This window comes from Notolabrus celidotus, chromosome 13 (genome assembly GCF_009762535.1).
Source record: "Notolabrus celidotus isolate fNotCel1 chromosome 13, fNotCel1.pri, whole genome shotgun sequence".
Lineage (NCBI taxonomy): Eukaryota > Metazoa > Chordata > Actinopteri > Labriformes > Labridae > Notolabrus > Notolabrus celidotus.
This window is the reverse complement of record NC_048284.1, coordinates 35188192-35212519: the sequence shown is the minus strand read 5'-3', so window position 1 is coordinate 35212519 and position 24328 is coordinate 35188192. Positions and strand designations below refer to the sequence as shown.

General features: G+C 45.1%; 1 protein-coding gene across 3 annotated transcripts in view; it reads right to left on the bottom strand.

The window, feature by feature from the left end:
• Positions 1 to 587: 587 nt before the first annotated feature.
• The window catches only part of LOC117824544 (tyrosine-protein kinase Fyn), a 132385-nt gene continuing 108644 nt past the window's right edge, over positions 588 to 24328 (bottom strand). The window contains exons 6-15 of one of the 3 annotated variants that reach the window (XM_034700066.1): positions 23452 to 23550; positions 21135 to 21238; positions 20806 to 20955; positions 13764 to 13928; positions 13315 to 13470; positions 10459 to 10638; positions 7389 to 7465; positions 6939 to 7092; positions 5276 to 5407; positions 588 to 2750 (exon numbers count right to left, since the gene is read on the bottom strand). In XM_034700066.1, coding sequence (XP_034555957.1) covers positions 2542 to 2750; positions 5276 to 5407; positions 6939 to 7092; positions 7389 to 7465; positions 10459 to 10638; positions 13315 to 13470; positions 13764 to 13928; positions 20806 to 20955; positions 21135 to 21238; positions 23452 to 23550 — 1426 coding nt within the window. In that variant the 3' untranslated portion in view covers positions 588 to 2541. The remainder of the gene's footprint in view (positions 2751 to 5275; positions 5408 to 6938; positions 7093 to 7388; positions 7466 to 10458; positions 10639 to 13314; positions 13471 to 13763; positions 13929 to 20805; positions 20956 to 21134; positions 21239 to 23451; positions 23551 to 24328) is intronic. The other 2 variants (XM_034700067.1, XM_034700068.1) reach the window with 2 other exon arrangements.

Sequence of the window (24328 nt, the reverse complement as noted above, 5' to 3'; positions counted from 1 at the left end):
TGTCTGGAGATCAGGAAGAGGGCACTCTGGTGGTCTGTCTGGAGATCAGGAAGAGGGCACTCTGGTGGTCTGTCTGGAGATCAGGAAGAGGGCACTCTGGTGGTCTGTCTGGAGATCAGGAAGAGGGCACTCTGGTGATCTGTCTGGAGATCAGGAAGAGGGCACTCTGGTGGTCTGTCTGGAGATCAGGAAGAGGGCACTCTGGTGGTCTGTCTGGAGATCAGGAAGAGGGCACTCTGGTGGTCTGTCTAGAGATCAGGAAGAGGGCACTCTGGTGGTCTGTCTGGAGTCTATCTATGGCAGCGTTGAGAACGTTGGATGCTGTAGTCAGGTTGGCAGAGGGGGGATGTAAACAGCTACCAGTATGACATGTGAGATCTCCCTGTGCAGATAATTCTTACTTTACATTCCAATTTTTCCTCCAGTCCTGTGTTGCATCATCTACACACCTGCACAGGTGTGCACACACACACACACACACACACACACACACACACACACACACACACACACACACACACACACACACACACTCTCAAATACACACTTTGAATAAACAAACACTGGCATCAGTAAAGAAAGCATGCTGGAAAGAGTGTAAAATGTTTTTATTGTTCTTTTCTGAATCTCAAACGCCAAATCACAGAAATAACAAAACAAGTAATGAAGTTAAAAAATGGAATTGAAAAGATAGAAAGGAGGAAAGTCAACAACACTTAACCCATTTAGCTGTACAAACTGAACATGAGGAGTTTTGTTGGCTGTGAAAACTTCTGCATTAAAATCTGATCATGACCTGGTTTGATTTGTTTCAGTGGGTTCTTTTGTGTATTCAGAAGTGAACCCTGTTTCTGAGCTACACCCTAAATAAAACAGACTCTGTAAAAAGCAAAGACTCTGATGGAATAATAAACCTTGTCAGTAAAACACAAAAGCAGAAATAACGGAGGATGTGAGGCGCTCCAGACTCAGCTGCAGGCTGAATTGGAGGATGTGAAGGAGACGAGGAAGACACCGTCCAAACTAGCTCCAATAAGACAAACATCCTCTCTTCTTAAATGAACCCCATACTTTAAATTCTGCTTAACAGGAACAACACTCGGTCCAGAGAGACAGAAACATGTCCACCCAGATCTTCACTCCATGAAGAGTGGAGGTGAGGAGGTTAATGATAAAACTCCTCCTCACACGCCCGGCCTAATTTAGAAAAATATGAGGTGAATATTTCGTCCTTACAGCAGCATCCTAACAACAAGCACTCTGAGGAAGCTTTGAGGGCAAAGGCGGTAAATTGATACAGACAGACAGTTATGGAGGACTGCATCAGACTGCATCAGACTGCATCATGCTCACGTGAGGGAGCCTCAGCTGGTTACTGGACTCACAAGGCGGCCATTTTCCACAGTATCACTGACATGTAAATGACCCAGTGCTGTTTTCCATGTTCTACATTATGCAAAACAGTGTCACCTTTCAAATCCTCCTCATTTCAATGCTTTCTGATTTATCAGCAACTGATCTAAACATCAGAGTGGACCCAAGCCCGACCCTGCAGGACGTGTGGTTGTGTTTCATGGGGCGAACAACACACATAAACATTCTCCTGCTCTGTGAGGCTTCGTTCAGACTGGATTCAAACGTTAATGCTGCTCAATGGTGAAGCTAAAACAGTGACAGCTCCCACAGTGAGAGCTCCCACAGTTAGAGCTCCCACAGCGAGAGCTCCCTCTACAGACTGGCTAGAGTATAGGTCCTAAACCTACATGCATGCTTTTTCCTGTGTGAAGTGAACCTAGCACTAATTTATATTAGTTACCATGGAGGAGGCTCCATTTTTCCTTTTTCTCTTTAAGTTGATGATCAATCAGAGAGCAGAGAAGGTGTAACGTCTTGGGAGTGTGCAGCATCCTGGAACACGACAGAATGACACTCTACTCTAGTTTCTGTCCCGAGCAGGAGCTCAGAGGAAAATGGCCGCTGTGTGAGTCTCATTTACTCCGGCTGGGATGTCAACAACAACAGAAACATGTGCAGGAGGTTCTGTTGATAAAAAATAACTTTTCAATGAGTCTGTGTGCAAGAATACAGGAGCTACAGACTGTGCCTGGTGGTTCTCTACCTTCTTCATTTCTCATCATCATCATCATCATCATCATCATCATCATTATTATTTTGTGCAAGAGAAAATAAAATCTGAAACGGAGGCAACAAACTAAAGCAAACATTTCTTATTTACATTGAATACAGGGATTGCATTGCATCATCACAACCCCAGTCTCCCCCGTCCAATCCTCCATCCCACCTCCTCCACTTCATTCATCGTTGCGTTTGCAGAGTTCAGACACCGGGGGGCGTGTCAGAGGCTGAGGGCTGTGTTTGAGGGGGTCGGTGGTGGAGCTCAGGAAGCTGTACAGATCCTTAAAATACAGTCCAGGCTGGGAAGGCTGGAGAGTTTGTGTAACAGCTCTGATTCAGCCAGTCCTGCCCCAGCCTGCAGGCCTACACAGAGCAGGGTGGAGTTGGCGGGTGGAGTTGGGGGGTTTAGAGGTTGTCCCCGGGCTGGTACTGAGGCTCGGTGGCTGTGAAGTAGTCCTCTAAGAAAGCCTGCAGGTACTCAAAGGTGGGCCGCTCCTCTGCGTCCTTCTTCCAGCACTGCAGCATGAGCTCGTGCAGAGAGATGGGGCAGTCCTGAGGGCACGGCATCCTGTAGCCTCGCTCCACCTGCTCCAGCACCTCCCGGTTGTTCATGCCTAAAAGCGAAACACACAGAGGGGGAATGAGTTCATGTTAAACAGATCGCTGTGACAGCTCTGTTGAGACCAGCTGCTGAGATTCAACCTGGTGCCCTTGAATCTTAAAAAGGGAACACTTCCTTCTATGCTGTCACTATCTGTCACAACTTTGACCCATCTCTTGTTTATATCTGTGTGAACATTCTGCTTCTCTGTCTCAACCTGTCTAAAAGACTGATGCAAAGTCTGCTGCTCTCCAGAAGTGCATTCAGACTCCACAGAACATCAGTGAATATCAGTTTTTAAAACAGCAGCTCATCTCTGCCTCCTGAGCCCTGAGAGTGAACGCTGGTCTGAGGTCAGTACTTCAGCTGAGAGAGGTTTTTGGTTGCTTCTGCACATGCTTGATCTGTGCAAATGAGCCAAGTACACATCGTCTACTTCACAAAGCTAAAGGCTGATTGCACTACAAACTCGGCAGAGCAAAGCATCTATGTGCACTGGTGGTGTTAGCATACATTTAATGATTATTTTGGGCACGCAAACACGTCTCAATGCAACAAGGATATATCATTCACAACACAAGTGGTCACAGCCCGGCGCAGTTCAGTACGACAACTCACGTTTACTTAAGATAAATGTATTGCAGCATACAGTATTGTGTTTGGCATATGGGCTCCAACCTCATTACTCCTTATAGATTATTTAAATGCAGACATTTAGGAGCAATGAGATAGGACTAACCCCCTTGGAGCCCGCAGGTGGAAGCCGGGGGGGGGAGGAGGTGGGTACAAAGTTTGCACGCAGCACTGAGCAGGACAGCAGGAGCACTTGCAAAGCAGAGGCAGAGACAGAGACGGGGAGACATGCAGCTTAAATAGAACGCCAAATGAGGATGTTGAGATCAGCTGATAGGGAGGGTGATGACTGGTCAGTATGAATGAGCGCAGCTCGAGTTGTCTGCCTGAACTAGCTTGCAGGCGGCGCTCCATTTATGGCCAAATTCCACCAGATCCGTGTCCGGTCCGTCTCCGCTCTGTCACAGCATCGGATCTGTTTCTATTCTAGTCAATGTGTTAACTTCCACTGGATCGGCTCCGTTGTGTTCCGGCTGCGTCTCTGATCCAGCAGGTCGGAGTCCTCCGGATCAGATACACGTCTCCTGAGAACGCTGATGAAAGCCCAGGGCTGAAACACGTTCGTTTCTCTGAGCTGCTGTCTATTTCTACTATAAAACTTTTGAACTTATTGCGAGTGCTGACACTTTTTCAACTCAACCCTTTTTATCAGCACTGAATGACTTTTTAAAGTTATATTTTTTTGGCCTTTATTTGAGAGGACAGCGAATGTGGGGAGTAGAGAGCAGGGGAAGACATGCAGGAAATGGTCGACCGGCTGGGAATCGCACCGGCAACCCCCGTATCTCTCTGATCTCCTCCACATCGTCACCCCCTCTCGCTCCCTCAGGTCTTCCTCCTCTCTCCACCTCTCTGTGCCCCCTGCCCGTCTCAGCACCATGGGGAGCAGAGCTTTCAGTCGCTCTGCTCCCCAACTCTGGAACTCACTCCCACCAGACATCCGAAACTCTGACTCACTACCCCTCTTCAAATCAAAACTCAAAACCCATCTGTTTCAAACTGCATTCCCTGCTTCATTTCCACTGCTTCATTTTAACTTGGTGTTACTCTGCTTGTTGTTTTTATTTATTTTATCCTGTTGTTTTATTTATTGTGTTTTAATCTGTCTGTAAAGCGACCTTGGGTGCTTTGAAAGGCGCTTCTAAATAAAATGTATTATTATTATTATTAACGAGGACTGTAGCCTCTGAATGTGGGGCACTTAGACCACTAGGCCACCAGCGCCCCAGCACTGAATGACTTTTTCAGTACTTTTGAGTGAGCAGGCCATTTCTTTGTCTATCCATTAAGTCCACATGAAAGGAGGACGTGGCAGAATGTTAATAAACACTCGAGTATCCTTCAGTCCTGACTTTGTGCTAACTTTGCAGCAGCTATCTTTACGTTTTACTTACCTGAGACTAAATACCGGCTCCTCATGACCCTTTCAAAGACCCTGAACTGGCCTCAGAGAGTTGCTAACACATCTGCTAGCATAGCACTGGTCCCTGAGCTGCCTGTGTGCTAACCTCTCTCACCTCCTCCCTGAAGCACGGCCAGCCCACCAGTCCCATCTGGACAAACATGTGTTTCCCTCCCTGAGAGGAGCTGCACTCTGTGCCCCCTCCAGCTCCCCCCCACACTCTCTCTTTTCACTTTCTGTCTGACATTGGAGCTGTCCAACAGACGAGCGCTGGTAATTAAGGGTTATCTCACATTCTGGCAGGAGAGAAGGTCACTGGAGCGTTAAAGAACCTTTTAGTCCCTCACACGGTGAGAGGGGCTGCATGTTGTCATAGAAAGAGCCCAGTGTGCAGGAAACAAACAGGAGAGCTGGATCCTTATCAGGCCACTTTATCCTCTTTATGCTAAGTGGCTCAGGATGAAAGGTACCTGTGCTGTCAGTTTAACCCTCCCCCTCCTCACCTGGGTAAGGCACCCGACCCTTGGTGACCAGCTCCGTCAGCAAGATGCCAAACGACCACACGTCTGACTTGATGGTGAACTTCCCGTACAGGGCAGCCTCCGGGGCCGTCCACTTAATGGGGAACTTTGCACCTTTAGGGGAGCAGAGAGGACATGTGCATTAATGAGCCAGTGTCTGCAAGTGAACTCTTCTTCACACACAGGTCATCACTCACTTACACTACCACTTACCTTTAGTCCTAAAGCTTCCAATAAATGGACATACCCTGTAATGTTAACTGAGCAGACACATCTGTACCCAGAAAAGAAAGATTTCCAATCTAAAGAGAGCAGGTAAAGAACCAAGACAGCCTTGAAATGTTTATGAGTTTGAAGTTTTATGTCTGACACACAGTCTCAAAATGAAGGTAGTGAACTCAGGAAATGTTGCACATGCAGCCTCCTCCATAAGAAATGATCTTTGAGCTCTGCTTATTTCCTCAGTCAGTGAAAAGACAGTTATCCCTCCCTGCAAAGAGCCTCACAGCAACTGTTTGGACTGATATAAGCTGAGAGGATGGACACAGGGGGGGATCCCTGAGCTGCCAACAGTCATTTACATTAAATGTCTTCTAAACTCTGCGTCTGAGCAGCAGGGAGGGTCTGCTCTGTGAGCACAGTGAACATCTGGAGCTTCGAAGCTAACTACATGCTCTTCATTTGGATGTGGGTGTGCTGCATATTTCTGCAGCCCTCTGAGGGACGTCCCGTCATGACCTAATGCAGTCATGCAGCACAGTATGTGAACGTGTGTGTTGGTTAGGAGCATTTGGTTTGTGCATGTCACATCACCACATTATATTAATGTCTCTAAAAGTAGTATGGGAGGTAGAACCTTCAGTTATCAGGCCCCTCTCCTTTGGAATCATCTACCAGTCAGGGTCCGGGAGGCAGACCCCCTCTCTACTTTTAAGAGTAGGCTTCAAACTTTTTGATAAAGCTTATAGTTAGAGCTGGATCAGGCTTGGACCAGTTGGTTATGCTGCTATAGGCTTAGACTGCCGGGGGAACTGGCACACTGACACACTGGGATCCTATCTCACCCCCTTCCCCCCAACCCCCTCATCACTTACTTTAACTCTCCCTGTCCCATTAAAGTTACTAACCATAGACCTTTCTGGAGTCCCTGAGCTCCCTTGTCTCGTAGGTTCCTCTAAGCTGCCGTAGACGTCCTCCTGCTGTGGACGTTCCAGACTCCAGCTGACACAGACGTGCTGGACTCCAGCGGCAACAGCTTCTACTACTCGTCTCATCACTATCACCGCTCCCTCTCTCTCTTATTCTCCACTATCCCTCTTTCCAGACCCAACTTGGTCGAGGCAGATGTGTGTCTAACATGAGTCTGGTCCTGCTCGAGGTTTCTGCCTGTTAAAGGAAGTTTGTCCTCTCCACTGTAACTAGCTTAATACTGTGAGGTGCAATGCTCATGGTGGATTAAGGTGGGGTCAGACTGAGTCTTATTCTGTCTTGGTGTTGGGTCTCTGTTCATAATTTGACATAGAGTGGTCTAGACCTGCTCTGTTTGTAAAAGAGTCTTGAGGTAATGTTTGCTGTGATTTGGTGCTTTACAAATAAAGATTGATTGATCATAAGTGTGTGAGAGAGGAGGAGTGTGAAGCCCCACCTTGCCGAGCCGTGTACTCATTGTCTTCGATGAGCCTAGCTAGGCCAAAGTCAGCGATCTTGCACACGAGGTTGTCTCCCACCAGGATGTTGGCGGAGCGCAGGTCTCTGTGGATGTAGTTCATCCTCTCGATGTAGGCCATCCCTGCTGCCACCTGGAGAGCACAGCTGCATCAGCACTCACTGAAAACATCAACATGGCTTTCTGTGCCAAATACAGCCAGAGAGATTCATACAGGAGAGTTTCAGCAAACTGTTTTCATATTTCTGAGTGTCTAACTCACTAACAGGTACGAAACATGCTGTAGTCTCTGTGATGTAACACTGAGACAAAGTGCATCATTTCTTTTACACTGGCAGGCTCAGGTTGTTATTCCACGAGGATCCCTGCAGAGACAGACCTTCTTAAGGTTGGTCTTCACACACTTTGTGTAATTTGACAACGGTTTACCTGTGCTGCCATGTCCACCAGGTTCGGCAGCTTCAACGCTCGTCCCTCTCCATCCTTTAAGAAGTCCAGAAGGCTTCCTGCAGCAGACACAAACACGTGAACACCATCAGTGAACGTCTCTGATCCAGCAGAGATCTACTTTTGTTTGTAACAGAAATAACCAAACATGCTGAAGTAACATCTGCCTGTTCAGCTCGGCTTCATATCATCAACAACAACAACAACAACAACAACAACAACGAGGGTAACCACAGGACAGTTATACTTCAGGATCCCCACAGATGCTTGAACATTAAAACAATTTAAAAACACATTTCTCTCTTCCTCTCTGACACAACAGACTGACCCAGATGAGACAGCCTCTGCTTGCACACAGAGCTGCAAATCAAAGGTCCCATTCTTGTGTTTCTGCTGTTTAATGTGTACTCAGCTCATCTTGTGGGGTTTGTGGATCCCACACTTTAAAAGGATTTGTTGTGAGGCTTGAGCATCGTCAGTCTCTGTCAAATGAAGGGTTTACCACACTTTTACTGCTGCGCCTGGTATGGAACAAAAACGCTTTGATTGCAACATGAAACAAAGCCTCCAACATGCATACTTCTGAGTCTCATCTATGCAGCACCCTGCAAAGCCTAAATGCATGCAAAGGCTGAACAGAGGAAACATGTCTTAAATGCTGAGAAACCAGGAGGACGGTTGTGACCTTTGATGCCAGAAGAGCTGTCACTGCAGCCTGTCACGCAAAGCCTCAACAGTCCTAACAGTGCTCCTAAAGCACAGTGCAGTCACTGCTGAGAGGAGACATTTTCATTTACTTCAGTCTCTTGTGATAACTCATTGTTTTGTGATTTTTATTTAACTTGTTTAAGAGCTGTTTCCATGTTGATTTCAGTGTTTATTTAAGAGATTAATTCAAAGCTGACTTTAGAGTTGATTTCAGATCTGATTTCAAAGTTGATTCCAGGATTGACTTCAGATCTAATTGATTTCAGGGAGGATTTTAGATTTGATTCAAGATCTAATTTACAAATGAGGTCAGAGCTGATTTCAGACTGGTTTTGAAGGTGAGTTCAGAACTTATTTTTAACATGATTTCAAAGTTGATTCAAGTTTTAATCTACATCTGATCTCAGAGCTGATTTCAGACTGGTTTTGAAGGTGATGTAAGAACTGTGTCAGATTGAGCTCTTCACTGCTCACCTCAGTTGTCTGTTTTATGTTTTCTCCATTGTATCACAGGAATGTCCTTTCATATGTTGTTGTGATATTGAGGAGTGTCCTACTCCTGCATGCTTTGCTCAGGTGCAACCCCCTCACCTAAACTAAACCCAGTGTTTCCACTTGTGAGAGGCGGAGATAATCTCCCCTGTGACAGACAGGTGTGAAAAAACACTAGCTAAAAAATAGCTACTCTAATACATCTAGACAACAGCAGGAGCTATTTGGGGTTCAGTGTCTTGCCCAAGGACACTTCAGCATGTGACTGCAGGAGCAGTATCCACAGCATCACGTACAACATCCACCACCCTCTCTACAATGTGCTAGTGAATCACAGGAGCACATTCAGCGAGAGACTGATCCCCCCTAAATGCACCACAGAACGCCACAGGAAGACATTCCTGCCTGTGACCATCAGACTGTACAACTCCTCCCTCTGATCACTGAGCTATATTCTGTAGTCTGTGCAATAACCGCGCAATACACTGTGCAATACACCATACAATACACTGTGCAATACACCATACAATACACTGTGCAATACACCATACAATACACTGTGCAATACACCATACACTGTGCAATACACCGTGCAATACACTGTGCAATACACCGTACAATACACTGTGCAATACACCGTACAATACACTGTGCAATACACCGTACAATACACTGTGCAATACACCGCGCAATACACTGTGCAATACACCGTACAATACAATGTGCAATACACCATACAATACACTGTGCAATACACCGTACAATACACTGTGCAATACACCGTACAATACACTGTGCAATACACCGTACAATACACTGTGCAATACACCATACAATACACTGTGCAATACACCGCGCAATACACTGTGCAATACACCGTACAATACAATGTGCAATACACCATACAATACACTGTGCAATACACCGTACAATACACTGTGCAATATACCGTACAATACACTGTGCAATACACCGTACAATACACTGTGCAATACACCATACAATACACTGTGCAATACACCGCGCAATACACTGTGCAATACACCGTACAATACACTGTGCAATACACCATACAATACACTGTGCAATACACCGCGCAATACACTGTGCAATACACCGCGCAATACACTGTGCAATACACCGCGCAATACACTGTGCAATACACGGTACAATACACTGTGCAATACACCATACAATACACTGTGCAATACACCGCGCAATACACTGTGCAATACACCGTACAATACACTGTGCAATACACCATACAATACACTGTGCAATACACCGCACAATACACTGTGCAATACACCGTACAATACACTGTGCAATACACCATACAATACACTGTGCAATACACCGCGCAATACACTGTGCAATATGCCGCGCAATACACTGTGCAATACACCGCGCAATACACTGTGCAATACACCGTACAATACACTGTGCCATACACCGTACAATACACTGTGCAATATCCTTGCCACATCAACATCCTGTATACAATACCTTCATCCCCAGTGCTTTTGTACATAGCAATCCCTAGCTATTCTGCACTTCTGTATATGCTTATTATTAATCCAATTCATTTTCTTCTATTCTTAATATATCTTATTTTATTCCTTCTTTCTATTAATAGTTGGACTGTTTCATACTGTGTATAAGAGCATTCTCTAACAACTGAATTTCCCCCCCGATATGAATAAAGTATTTCTGATTCTGATTCTGATCTGGGATCGAACTGCCAACCTTCAGATTGAAAGGCCGACCCACTGTACCCACTGAACCACAGCCGCCCTGTGAAAGGTTCCTGAGTGAGAGGTGTAAATGTTTGCACACATTTGTGTCAATGTACCTTTGCCCATGTACTCTGTGACGATGTAGATCGGCTCCTCAGACACCACGGCGTACAGCTGCACCAACTTGTCATGGCGGAGCTTCTTCATGATCTGAGCCTCCTCCAGGAAGGACTCGGGGGACATGGTGCCAGGCTTCAGAGTCTTTACCGCCACCTTCGTGGTACCATTCCACGTTCCTGGTACACACACACACACACACACACACACACACACATATACATAGGCATCAGTACAGCAATAGGTGTGGTACACAGTTTGTCAGCTCTGACTTTGACATGCTGGGATTTGAACGTGAACCTGGGGAGATGACTGACAGCTGGGTGTTGGAGCTTTAAGGGACATGCAGCACAGAATGAGATCAGGAGACCATGAGAGTCAGTTCAGCTGTAGTTTCACATGCACTGAGGTTGTGCTGAAGGATAATTAAATGGGTGCAGATTTAAATTGGACCTTGATTTTAAAAGGCTTTTAAAAGCCAGTGGAAAGGTCCCACTGAGCTCTGAGAGCCACACCGACACAGGAGCACATAATCCTTTGTAGGATGATTAACAAAAGCAAGCATGTAAGCTCCTCACTGGATTCATGCTGTTTACCGCCACACAGACTGGATGTGCCACCAGAGTGCAGCTGCCTACAGCTACTGTGTCAGAGCAGGAATAACAAGATATGGATCACTTTAATCACTCCAATGAAGAAGTACTCCATTCATCTCAGTCTGTGACGGTAATGGATTCAGGACTATTAGTAGGGACCCCGAGGGGACAGAGAGCGTGTCAGTTGACATTTGGCGTGCATGTGTTTGCTGGGTTTGGGATAAGGTCATACATCAGAGCAGGCTTCTGTCATGATGCAGCTGTGCAGACAATGCTGGGAGTCAGGGTGGAGCAGATGACAGTCACCCGCTGAGGGTTGATGTCATAGGATCCCAGAAGGCTGGGTGTTATCAGGGGGAAGCCTCGGCCTCAGCATCTGACCAGCCGAGACATGATAGCAACACAACCGTGTGTTCTGTCCTGACGTTCTGTCCAACAACACATTATAATAAATAATATTATACAAATAAATCAGAGCATACATTCATCCGTTTTTAAGATGACAGATATTCAACAGGAAGGGTTTAAACAAGCTCTCTCTTTTTGTTATATTTTAGGGTATGTTTGCCTTGATTGGATAGGAAAGCTGGAGAGAGACAGGACATGTGGGGAGTAGATAGCGGGGGAGGACATGCAGCAAATGGTAGAGGGCGGGAGTCGAACCGGCCACCGCTGCGAAGAGGACTAAAGCCTCTGTATGTGGGACAAGCTTAGACCTCTAGGCCACAACGCCCCGTGCTGCCCCTACTCATTTTTGATATAAGGATCCTGTGAAAGCCCTCAGGTGTTCACATAGAGGGGTTTTTAAACTAAGACACACAGGCAGGTGAGGCAGGACTACAGCCCTCATCTGTGGATGCTTACCTGAAGATCTCAATCACTTTCAAAACACACTCAAACCAAACATTCAGTTTGGCTTTTTCATTCGTTTTATTAATTTGACTTCATTCATATTTCATATATTTGTATTCATTTATATTATTTATTCAATTTAGATCTAAGTAGGGTTGCAAAATTCTGGGAATTTTCAAAGTTGGAAACTTTTCATGGGAATTAACATTAATAAACCAGGAAGTTACTAAATTGAAGGTTGGCTCTTAATAGGCAACTTAAATATAGTTGGGGAAAACATATTTGAGTCTAAACCTGACTAAAACAACCTGATTTCATGCAAGAACAGTTGAATATCTCTGCTATTCCTCAATCACATGCACATAGCACACTGCTTACTGGAGGGCTATTGAGACCACGCCCCCTACATGCACTGTGCATTCCTCCATCACATGCACACATGATTTCTAGAATCCTGCAGAGGCTTGAGAAGCTTGAGAGAAGATGCTTTTTGATTTGCATGTTGAATGGGACTTTGTTGGAGGGAGAGCGGCTCTTTTCATTTAACATGTTGAATGGGGCTTTGTTGGGATTACATTGTTGTTCATTTTTGAATAGGTTGCGTTGGAGGGATGAGTAATATTGAACTCAACATTCATGTTTTTGTTCTTCAATGAAAGAATTGATTGTTCAATAACATTTTTAACATTTGATAAAGTTCTACTTACAAATAAATCAGTTTTAATTGTATTATTTTGGATGAATGTCTGCTTAAAACAAAACAAGTATTCATGCTTGGATATGATACCTTTACATTCAATTACCCTCAATGCACAGTTCATTCACATGGAAATTTACCCGAAACATTACACCCCTTTGCAACCCTAGATTTACATTTTTATTTTCTTATTCCAGATTATTTAGAGTGTTTTATTGTAATGTTTTAACTCACCTTTATTGATGTACTTCTCCTTTTTCCATTTTTACTGGGCCATGTTGTTGTGTTATCTTATTTATCCCCTCTGTTGTACTGATGTATTATTTTAAAATCATAACTTTTAACGATTCTAAACTCCCTTTGGTGTTCTCTCATTTTACTGAGTCCTTCATTGATCATTTGATGATGCAAATTCAGTGTGACTCAGAAATACAAACATCTGTGAAAAGCAAACATTTCTTTGCTTTTCTTTATAGTATTCATCAAGAGTTTCTCCTGTCTGATGTGTTTGTTTGTCCACTTTGATGTGTTATGTTGCTGATTTATTTCACTCATTAAAAGCCAGAACTTTTAGTGTTATCTTCTGGATCATGTGTTATAACACACACATATCGTGTGTGAGTGTGAGAGGGATGAACAGTGTGTGATTCATCCCCAGTGAATGGGGGCCATTCACTGAAACATGTGCTTTCCTTGGAGAGTTCTCTTACCGTAAAACACATCAGCAAAACATCCCGTCCCCAGCTTTACTTCCAAATCAAGAGCGTCTCTGCGGATCTCCCAGGCATCATGACTCAAGCCCACAGTGTCAGGGATGTAGTTCACACACACGCCCGTTAAATTAAAGCACAAACCATCCGCACTCTCTACAGGGGGAGGGAAGGCAAGGCACACAGGGTTAACTACTGGGAGAGGAACATGCAGGGAGGCACCTGGAGGGCGGCCATCTTTAGACTGTGAGGGCAGAGTCTCCTGACACACCAGATACTTTTCCACATGATTCTACGAGGGAGGGTCCGGAACCAGGAGTATCTATCTAATTGATCCCCTCTCTCAGGCCAGATTAAAGCTTGTGTTCTGGATTCAGTCTGGTGTCTCTGCCCACTCAGTGTGGCCCCTTCCAAGTTGCCTCCTCTACCGCAGGCGTCTGGATCCGTACCCATCCAAACCTCCCCAAACTGCCCGTTTCCAAGGCGCTTGATGAGCTGCAGAGACTCCCGCGGGATCTCCCACACGTCTTTGGTTTTGACAGACAGGTCCGCAAGGCGGGGCATCCCTTTGTGGCAGGGAACCACCAAGCGACAGCAGAGACCGGCGGCTCGGTCTGCAGACATCAAACAACAATGCACAGAGAAGCAAGGAGAGAGATTTAGACAGAGTCAGCAGAGCAGGCTGCAGACAGACGGAGGGAAGCCGAAGAGCAGCGTGACAACTCTGAAGACAAAGACAACAATCAGCAGAGTAATTATGATGTTTCCAGGTCAGGTGGTGCAGCAGTCATCAGTCTAATGTGCTCTCCATGGTGCTTACTGGTCATCAAATCAGGCAGAGTACTGCAAGCTCAAACACATTTCAGCCCCAAAGAAGCAGACAGGGTGCTGTTACAGTCAGAGCTATTCTGGGAGGAACCCCCCTCATGCCGGAGGTCTGCTTGTTGGCTTGAATACAGGGGGCATAAAGGTTGTCATGCAGTCCCTGCATTTGATTTGCATGTCAGCTGCAAACATCCTTGAAAACTGTTGGACACAAGAATCAGTATGCTCATGAGCAGCCGCAGTGTTCAGAGGCAGAGAGGGAAGTCACAGGGTCAACACAGCAGCAGGGACAACTCTGACAAAGTTTAAAGACAGAGTGATGGACCAGGATTTAGAAGTCCTCTTGTAGTGTCTCTCTGATTGACAGGTTCAGTGACTCATGTTGCTGCAGACACCACTGTGCAGGCACATTGGAGGTGAACAAGGCTCATTTGGACTAAATGCATCTCTGACTGGTCCTCCCTTTACGATGATGACAGTCATTTCTGTAAAGTGAAACCTTATGGGCAGTCCCTTCTCTGGGTCTTATTCTTCTTCTGCGGTCACTCATAAAGACAGAGCTCAGGGACTTTATGTCCCATGAGGAGCATTAATGACCATGCTTGTTTAGGAAACAGAGTGCCTCTCTGACCGCTTCCTCTTCGATCCTCTCTTTTTAACTGCTTAAAGCCGTGCCATCAAACATCTCCTGTTTTACTCTGTCAGTTATTGATCCGGGCACAGGATTTGAGCTGAGTGTCTGTTGGTACTTCCATGTGGATGCCTAGTTAGACCCCCCTCTCTGCATAATACTGCAGTGACGGAGGGACCCCTCCCTGCTGCAGCAGTGATAAGGCCTCGGTTGTTTGCAAGGGGCAGTAAAGATGAGATAAAGGCCTGCGTCTGACCCGAGGGACTGTTCAACTTGCAGCTTGGCCATCAAAGCCATCTGTGCTGCCCGCCTGCTGTGCTCACACATCAATACAGCTCCATGTTCACTCTGCTGGCCATCATAAAACCTGTCAATATGTGGATCATATCCACACACCAGGCCTCAAACAGCCTGTGTTTCCTAGAAAAGCACGGCAGCTTCAAATGATCAATGTTTGGCTTTGATCAGAGCTCACTCATTCAGTTCCACATGGAACTTTGTTTGATACCACAGGAAGACCAAGTTTGCACCGCTGCATCCTGGGTGATCTGATTGTAAGTGGACAGCTCTAAAGCAGAGCATACACTGTGTGACAGTGTAAGTGTTGTGTGACGGGATGTCAGCTCACACAATATGAGTGAATCGTCTACATCACACAAACAAATCTCACCAGTTCTGTGCTCACACTGTGTGTGTTGAATCAGGGCGGAGCTCTGACAGCTGTCAGGGTTCCTTTGAAAACTCCCACACACAGAGTCAGAGGATATGACATCAATGTAAAGTGTATAGTGTTATAAATGTAGAACTTGTGTTAGAGCTGTTGTTTTGGATTGCATCAGATTGCACAGGCGGTCATATTGGTTGGCTGGTCGGTGTGTATCTGTGTGTGTTTAAAGCTGGGGTTGGTAGTCAGATTTAGACACACTTTTTGTTATACTGGTTAAAATGATCTTTATGTCCCGATGGTAATCAATACATAATGTGTTCTTAAAAAAGAGGTAAAAAATTTGATTAGATTTGAATTTAATGCCAGCAATTCATTCCAAAAAAAGTTGTGAAAGGGTCGTGTTTACTACTCAGTTTGAAGTTAAATAATAATGGTTGTAATTGTTAAACTATATGCAGTGCAGTATTTCACAAAGTCTGGAAGGTTAAAGGTGACATATCACGCTTTTTTCATCAATATATATTGGTCTAAGAGGTCCCCAAAACATGTCTTTAAAGTTTATGCTCAAAAAAACACTTTGAAATCAGATTTTGGTCTGCCTGAAAAACTCTCTTCTTCAGTCCTCCTCAGAACACTCTGTTTTCTCTCTGACCACGCCCCCTCAGGAAGTGGATGTGCCTCGGCTCTCCAGCACGTTGATCTAATGTTTACATGTTGGCTAAATATACACGGCTGCTCAGAGACCCGCGTTACTTCAACCCTCTGAATCTGATCCTGACGGAGAGGCGCCTGTAGCAGGACCTTTCTGAAGGATTGGTCATAGATTTAGTGTTTCTTGTTGTTTTATTTATCAGTATGTAGACGTGTGTCTTGGTACACAGCTACAAACATGTAGCTATGTGGCTATGCTAACTAGCGCTAGCACTTATCCATGATAAATAAAAATCATCCACTAGATCTTCAAATCTGCAGACGTGGGGAGTAAAACCGACCTCTGCCAGAAAGGCAGCAGGACCTTTCTGAAGGATTGGTCACAGATTCTGTGTTTCTTGTTTTATTTGTCAGTATGTAGACGTGTGTCTTGGTACACAGCTACAGCTACAGCTATGAACATGTAGCTATGTGGCTATGCTAACTAGCGCTAGCACTTATCCATGACAAATAAAAATCATCCGCTAGATCTTCAAATCTGCAGACGTGGGGAGTCAAACCGACCTCTGCCAGAAAGGCAGCAGGACCTTTTATGAAGGATTGGTCACAGATTTAGTGTTTCTTGTTGTTTTATTTGTCAGTATGTCAACGTGTGTCTTGGTACACAGCTACAGCTACAGCTACAGCTACAGCTACAGCTATGAACATATAGCTATGTGGCTATGCTAATTAGCGCTAGCACTTATCCATGATAAATAAAAATCATCCACTAGATCTTCAAATCTGCAGACGTGGGGAGTAAAACCGACCTTTGTGTTTATTAAGACAGCCTACAACTAGCATGCCTCCCTCCTAAGCTCCTTGTTAGCACACATTTGTGCAGGTAATGAAAAACGGAGGAGGGATTCAGTATTATTTTATACAGTCTATGGGCTGAACAAGCTCCGAGCTCTGACTCCGTTACAGACCGGATATTGTTGTTACGTAACAAAAACACTGAAGTCTGAAACGGCTGGTTTCACACACATTTACAGAAAGGTGGAGAAATCAGAACAGGGGCAGAATGGATTTTTTTCATTCTCGGGGGGTTTGTAGACATGCCAGGGACAAATATTACAGGTAGAGAACCATTAAAAAGTCCATTTTGCATGATATGTCACATTTAAGATGGAGACTCTGTGATGTTACCAAATAAAGTTTATTTTGTTAGAATAGTTGAAATCTCAATCATTTTTTTAGTAAGGATACTAACAACACTAAAAACAGCTGCCAATAATTGATCATATTTACTTGTTCCTGAGATGTTATTGGGGAAAAAAGCTTTCACTGCAATTTTCTCTAAAAACTGTTGCATAATCAGGCTTTTTGAAATCCTGGAGGGACTGATTATTAAAGTGTATTGGAACAAGCAGTGTGGCTTTGTTGCCTTTGAATTCAACTTTAAAAAAGGAAAAATCCAGCTATTTGTTCCTTAAAAAGTCACAGCCCCTCTTCAGGTGTGCTTGGTATTGAGGTCCCTCTCTCATCCTTTTCAGATAAATATGAAGAATAGCTTTATTATATCTTTTCAGAAACACTCTGAAGCTCTTTAAAGTCACGACAAACAGAGGAGAGCAGGAAGCAAAGAAAGCACAAGCCCTGAAAAAAGTCAAGGTTATTCACAAAGATGTGTTGACGGCTCCGTACGTCATCTGCAGAGCTGGAATTGGGAGGGATGGTTAATGTGCCATGACAGAAACACATAGACAAAATCCATGCTGTTGATTTCAGCGCAACAATCAATAAGTCAATGTGACAACTGGAGCATGACAGGAAATACATCCTCTTCTCCATGAGAGGGAGAGACTGAGAGATCAGATGTTCAGGAGGAATGAGGACACAGTTAGAGATGATCAGAAACACAGTGTTAGAAACACAGCTGAGAACAGAGGAGAGAAAAACACTGTCTCACCCTGTAAATCTGTTCAGAAGACATGTCAGCAGCACACATACAGAACCCCTGAGCCCCTGACCTCTCACCTCCTTTACTTCTCTCGCTCGTCTCTAGTCTGAGCCGGCAGGGAGAGAGTCCTAGCCTTTTGGAATCATCTACCAGTCAGGGTCTGGGAGGCAGACCCCCTCTCTACTTTTAAGAGTAGGCTTCAAACTTTCCTTTTGATAAAGCTTATAGTTAGAGCTGGATCAGGCTTGGACCAGCTCTCACTATCAGAGCTGGTGAACATCCTCTTTGAACAAACCCCAGAATCAGAGCCAGAGCTGCAGATTTAAACCAATGCTCAGACATCCTGCAGGTGGAGTAGGTTTAATCAACATGTTTAAAGTCTCTAAAAGTAGTATGGGAGGTAGAGCCTTCAGTTATCAGGACCCTCTCCTTTGGAATCATCTACCAGTCAGGGTCCAGGAGGCAGACACCCTCTCTACTTTTAAGAGTAGGCTTCAAACTTTCCTTTTTGATAAAGCTTATAGTTAGAGCTGGATCAGGCTTGGACCAGTTCTCACTATAAGCTGGTGAACATCCTCTTTGAACAAACCCCAGAATCAGAGCCAGAGCTGCAGATTTAAACCAATGCTCAGACATCCTGCAGGTGGAGTAGGTTTAATCAACATGATTCTCTAAAAGTCTCTAAAAGTAGTATGGGAGGTAGAACCTTCGGTTATCAGGCCCATCTCCTTTGGAATCATCTACCAGTCAGGGTCCGGGAGGCAGACACCCTCTCTACTTTTAAGAGTAGGCTTCAAACTTTCCTTTTTGATAAAGCTTATAGTTAGAGCTGGATCAGGCTTGGACCAGCTCTTAGTTATGCTGCTATAGGCTTAGACTGCCGGGGGAACTGGCACACTGACACACTGGGATCCTATCTCACCCCCTTCCCCCCAACCCCCTCATCACTTACTCTAACTCTCCCTGTCTCATTAAAGTTACTAACCATAGACCTTTCTGGAGTCCCTGAGCTCCCTTGTCTCGTAGGTTCCTCTGAGCTGCCGTAGACGTCCTCCTGCTGTGGACATTCCAGACTCCAGCTGATACGGACGTGCTGGACTCCAGCGGCAACAGCTACTAATACTCATCTCATCACTATCACCGCTCCCTCTCTCTCTTATTCTCCTCTATCCCTCTTTCCAGACCCAACTGAGTCGAGGCATGATGTGTGTCTAACATGAGTCTGGTTCTGCTCGAGGTTTCTGCCTGTTAAAGGAAGTTTGTCCTCTCTGCTGTAACTAGCTAAATACTGTGAGGTGCAATGCTCATGGTGGATTAAGGTGGGGTCAGACTGAGTCTTATCCTGTCTTGGTGTTGGGTCTCTGTTCATAATTTGACATAGAGTGGTCTAGACCTGCTCTGTTTGTAAAAGAGTCTTGAGATAATGTTTGTTGTGATTTGGTGCTATACAAATAAAGATTGATTGATTGATTGATTGATTGATTGATTGATTGATTGATTGATTGATTGAATGATTGATTGATTGATGGTGAGTCAGAGCTGGTCTTTGTGTCTGTGTGTGAACTACAGAGACTTCAGGTGGAGCTGTGAGGACAGAATATTAATACATCCATCTGTTCTACATCTCAGCCTCTCTCAGGTGTGCAGACAGTACACATTAATAAATACAGTAAAATAAATACTGCTGTTCTTATATCAGGAGGGGGTCACTATAGGTCATCAATATCAGAGTACAGGGTTGTGTGTGTGCTAAAGTTGTGTACAGTGGCCCGTTGTGAGACTGTCTTTGCTCACCTGTTCAAAGGGGTATGTTAGGTAGAGGGAGGACCAGCTGGTACAAAAGCGTTCCAGACTGCAGTGACTTCTCTGGACGTTGTGTCCCAGACAAACATGTCCCTGTGCAGACGTTGGCGGTGTGTGTGAGCGCCACAGTTGTAAGATTTTTGCCGTTATTGTTAAAAGATTCTGTCTAAGACTGATGACATTGGGCGCACGCGACCTGCTCTGACCCTCTGACTCTGATTTGAAGTGTGTGTGATGTGTGACATCATGATTAATGTTCACTGCACTGAAAACGGATGTGCATTTAAAAATAGTTCGAGATGTAAGTGAGGCAGCTAATCCATCCTTTCTATTTGTGCCTCATGATAAGTGGCTCCTTTTATTCCTTAATGTGTAAATGTGCTGCTGACCAGATGCAATTACAGTTTATCAGTGTGTGCTTAATGCACTCTGGATCAATCTGAGGAAATGGACACCACACAGAGCAGAAGTCTTTGACGTTTATGTCTGAGCTGGTACAAATGTGGTCACAGTGTTAACCGGCGTCTCCATCACAACAGAGCCCTCTGCAGCAACACCTCTGTTTGTCTGCACCACTGAGGGGCAGCCTCTACATGTCCACATCCACATGCACAGACATATGAACAACAAACTATTTCAGCAATGGACTGTAGGTTTCAAGCTGCAGTCAATAACTGATGTGACCTGAAATGTAAGGATGATATTCTTCAGGCTTCGTTTTAAAACTTATGACAGCTGTAATGTCAATTCAACTCTAAGGGGATGAAAAGCTCGACTGCTGCTCAGAGGTAAGGCATCCTAATTCAGCTTTACCTTTGACTTACAGTATATGTGTTTCTCATGTCACTATTGATTCCCCTGACCCTGCTCATCCTCACATTAAGCTCAACATTTCCCTAAAAATTAAAAAAACTACATCCTTAGCAAACAGAAACGTGTTATTCAATCCAACAGACATGAGAGTGTTTGTACCTGAGTAATGCTGAACCAGCTGCTGCAGTGTGTCAAACTGAGCCCTTGTGGTGATGTAGTAGCCGCCGCTGTCCAGCTTGCGGATCTTATAATGCTTGACATGATCGCTCTTCACGTCGTCCCAGTCCCGTATGGACAAGGAGAAGGCACCTGCAGAACACACGGGTCAGGGGGAGAGCCACGTTTCAAGATCTTACACTGAGGACACATAACAGGAGTGATAATCAAAGAACACATGATGAGGAGTCGGACTAAGTTACGACTCTCTTCAAAGAGGAGTCTATCTGTTATTATGGTCATCTATTAGGGCGAGCTGCATGTGGTTTTACCCTTTGTGGTTTCACTCTCCCGGATCAGATAGGTCCCCCGAGGGTTGCCAGTGGACAGCAGCTGCCTCTCAGCATCCTTCCGGCCCAGTTTACCAAAGTACCAGCTGTAATTACAGGAGGCAACATGTTAACCCATACAGCACATGGAGAAAAAGCTTTTGTGTGCTGACCTGCAGTGTTTCTGACCGTCTGATACCAATCGAAATGCAAAGACAGGAGATTTGTTTGAACAACAAAAATGACAACAACTTAAACAGCTCATAAGAGTTTAATTTAAGAGCTGATATCTCACCATTTACCATGGTTTTCTTGAAAACAACCAAAACCACTTAAGTTCTTGCATCAATAGCTATGGCATTGTACCGCCAAAAACACTGCTTTAAGGCCTTCCATGTTTTCTTTTCTGTCTGTTTAAGTCACATGATACAAACAGGAGTTAGTACTTGATTGCATCACCATTGTTTGTGATGACTGCAGCCCTGTTGCAACAATTCAAACACATTTTCTTTGTTTTGGGGCTTGTGGTTCTCCATTTTGAGTTTGATGATTTTCCACAGGTTTTTAATTGGATTTAGATCTGGTGATTGAGCAGGCCGAGGCATGGTTTAAATGTTATGGTTCTCCATCCAGGCTCTAACTGACCTGACAGTTTTCCAGCTGGATGGAAGAAGACTGTTTTCAAGAGGAGCCCTGTACGTGACCAGGTTCATTCGCCCTTCACACAATTGCATTTTCCCTGTTCCACCCATACTGAAACAACCCCAGATCATCACTGATCCACCCCCATGTTTTACTGTAGGGGCAAGACATTCTGGTTTGTAGGCTTCTGCAGGCTTCCTCCTAACTAGTGAGTTGGCTGGAATGGGCATCAACTGAAAACTGGATTCATCACTGAAGAGAACCTGAGCCTGATCATCAACAGTCCAATCCTTGTGATCCCTAGCAAAGAGTAACCCGGCCTTCCTCTGCCTTTCGTTGATAAAGGGCTTCTTCTGTGCCCTGTGGGACTTCAGACCAGCTTCAAGAAGTCAGTTTGGAACTGTCCTTGCTGAACAAGTCACATTTCTGGACAGTGCCCGCTCATTTTTAAGCTCCCTGGAGGTCTGAGGGCAATTCCTGACACAGAACCGGATGAGTGCACGGTCATCTCGTGGGGTAGAAAGACGTTTCCTGCCTCGACCATCTGGCAGTTTAGTAGTATCATGTTGGACTTGTTGTTCTTGGTGTAATGGACGGCTGTCTTGGAGATCATCAGTTTTTCGGCTACCTGTCTCTCACTCATGCCACAGGATAGGATACAGCTCAGCGCAGATGTTGGACCTTGGTCCACTGAACAGCAGCACATCAGTGTTTCTCCTGTCTGAGCCGGGCTAACTGCACAGAAACATCATCACACTCTCTGGTGGTTTGAAAGCCAGATGGTTCTACCTGGGACAGTCCTTAGAGTTAGTCTATCATATTCCCTGTTCAATGGAGACGTTGCTTCTAGCTTCAGGGTGTTGAGTCATCAGCAGCTCTCACTGGGCTGTGAACAGTTGGAGGTTAAATTTTTATTCTGACCTCCAAACTTTTCCATCAGAAATGAAGAGGGTCAAAATTTGCACTCGGCCAGAAACAGAAGTACTGCACACACAAACTTTCACGTGATGAGGGCAGTGCAGAGTCATACACATCGCATACTGCCACTTGCTGTCCTCATTGGTAGATGATGTACAAATCTCACATGCACAAAAAGCCCTGAAATGTCTGTATCTGTGGGGATAAACAGAGCTGTGTTTTTTATCCCAGCATGCTCCACGGCTCATGATGACAATCTGCCTCACTGTGAACTTCATGAGAAACATCATCCTATCTGACGGGGCAGGGCGAGAGGACGGGGGTGATGGAGGAGGTTTGTGTCTGTGGTGTCAGTCCATGATTCAGGTCTTCGTTTGTGTCTGAACATGTTTGAACACAAAAATACACACTGTATGTATGTACGAATAGAATGAAAAATATGATGATATGTGTATCTTTCCCCCACAGTCTGGCTGCCTCCCAATCAACTAGATCCACGTCTTTACAGTGTGATGTACACACGAGTCTGTGGAGACGTTCCCACTGCAGGGAGAGAAGGAACTGTGCAAGGATGAGGACGGTTTCCTCGCCTTCGTTCATCTGAAGTTTGCACATGTGCTGCTGTCAGTGTGAGGCCTGGTGTTCCCTAATCTCTCCACTTCAGAGCAAGAGTCAGATGGAAGTCCTTAACTAGTGTGTACGCACGCACGCATGCACACACACACACACACACACACAAAAACAGAAACAGACTACTTACTCCTCAGCCTGGATGGAGTCCACTGGAGCCACGTAATTACTGGGAATGTAGCCACTGCCACCGGTGGTGAGTGATCGAGCGTCCCACCAGTCCCCTTCCCTGTGTGTGTGTGAGAGAGAGAGAGAGAGAGAGAGAGAGAGAGAGAGAGAGAGAGAGAGAGAGAGAGAGAGAGAGAGAGAGAGAGAGAGAGAGAGAGCACATTAATACACTTTATGTTTTGATAATGACACTGTCTGTGAACACAACATATCAAGAGACTAAATTCAATTGGAATCACTGGCACACCCCTTCACAGGTTCACTTCCTATCTCTCTGTCCACACTCAGTTCATTCAATTCAAATCCTTCAAATCTCAGTCATATCCTGTCACTACTGGTGTTCCCCAGGGTTCCATCCTGGGGCCAATCCTATTCATCATTTATATTCTTCTTCTTGGCAATATCTTCCGTAAATTCAACATCAGTTTCCATTGCTATGCGGATGACACCCAGCTCTACCTGTCAACCAAACCCACCTCCTCCCTTCCACCCACTTCCCTCTCTTACTGTCTGAATGAAATAAAATCCTGGTTCACCTTCAACTTTCTCAAATTAAACAGTGATGAGATGCAGGATTTCAGCCATCAGAGCTGGTGAACATCCGCTTTGAACAAACCACAGAACCAGAGCCAGAGCTGCAGCTTTAAACCAATGCTCAAACATCCTGCAGGTGGAGTAGGTTTTATCAACATGTTTAAAGTCTCTAAAAGTAGTATGGGAGGTAGAACCTTCAGTTATCAGGCCCCTTCCTTTCCTTTGGAATCATCTACCAGTCAGGGTCCGGGAGGCAGACACCCTCTCCACTTTTAAGAGTAGGCTTCAAACTTTCCTTTTTGATA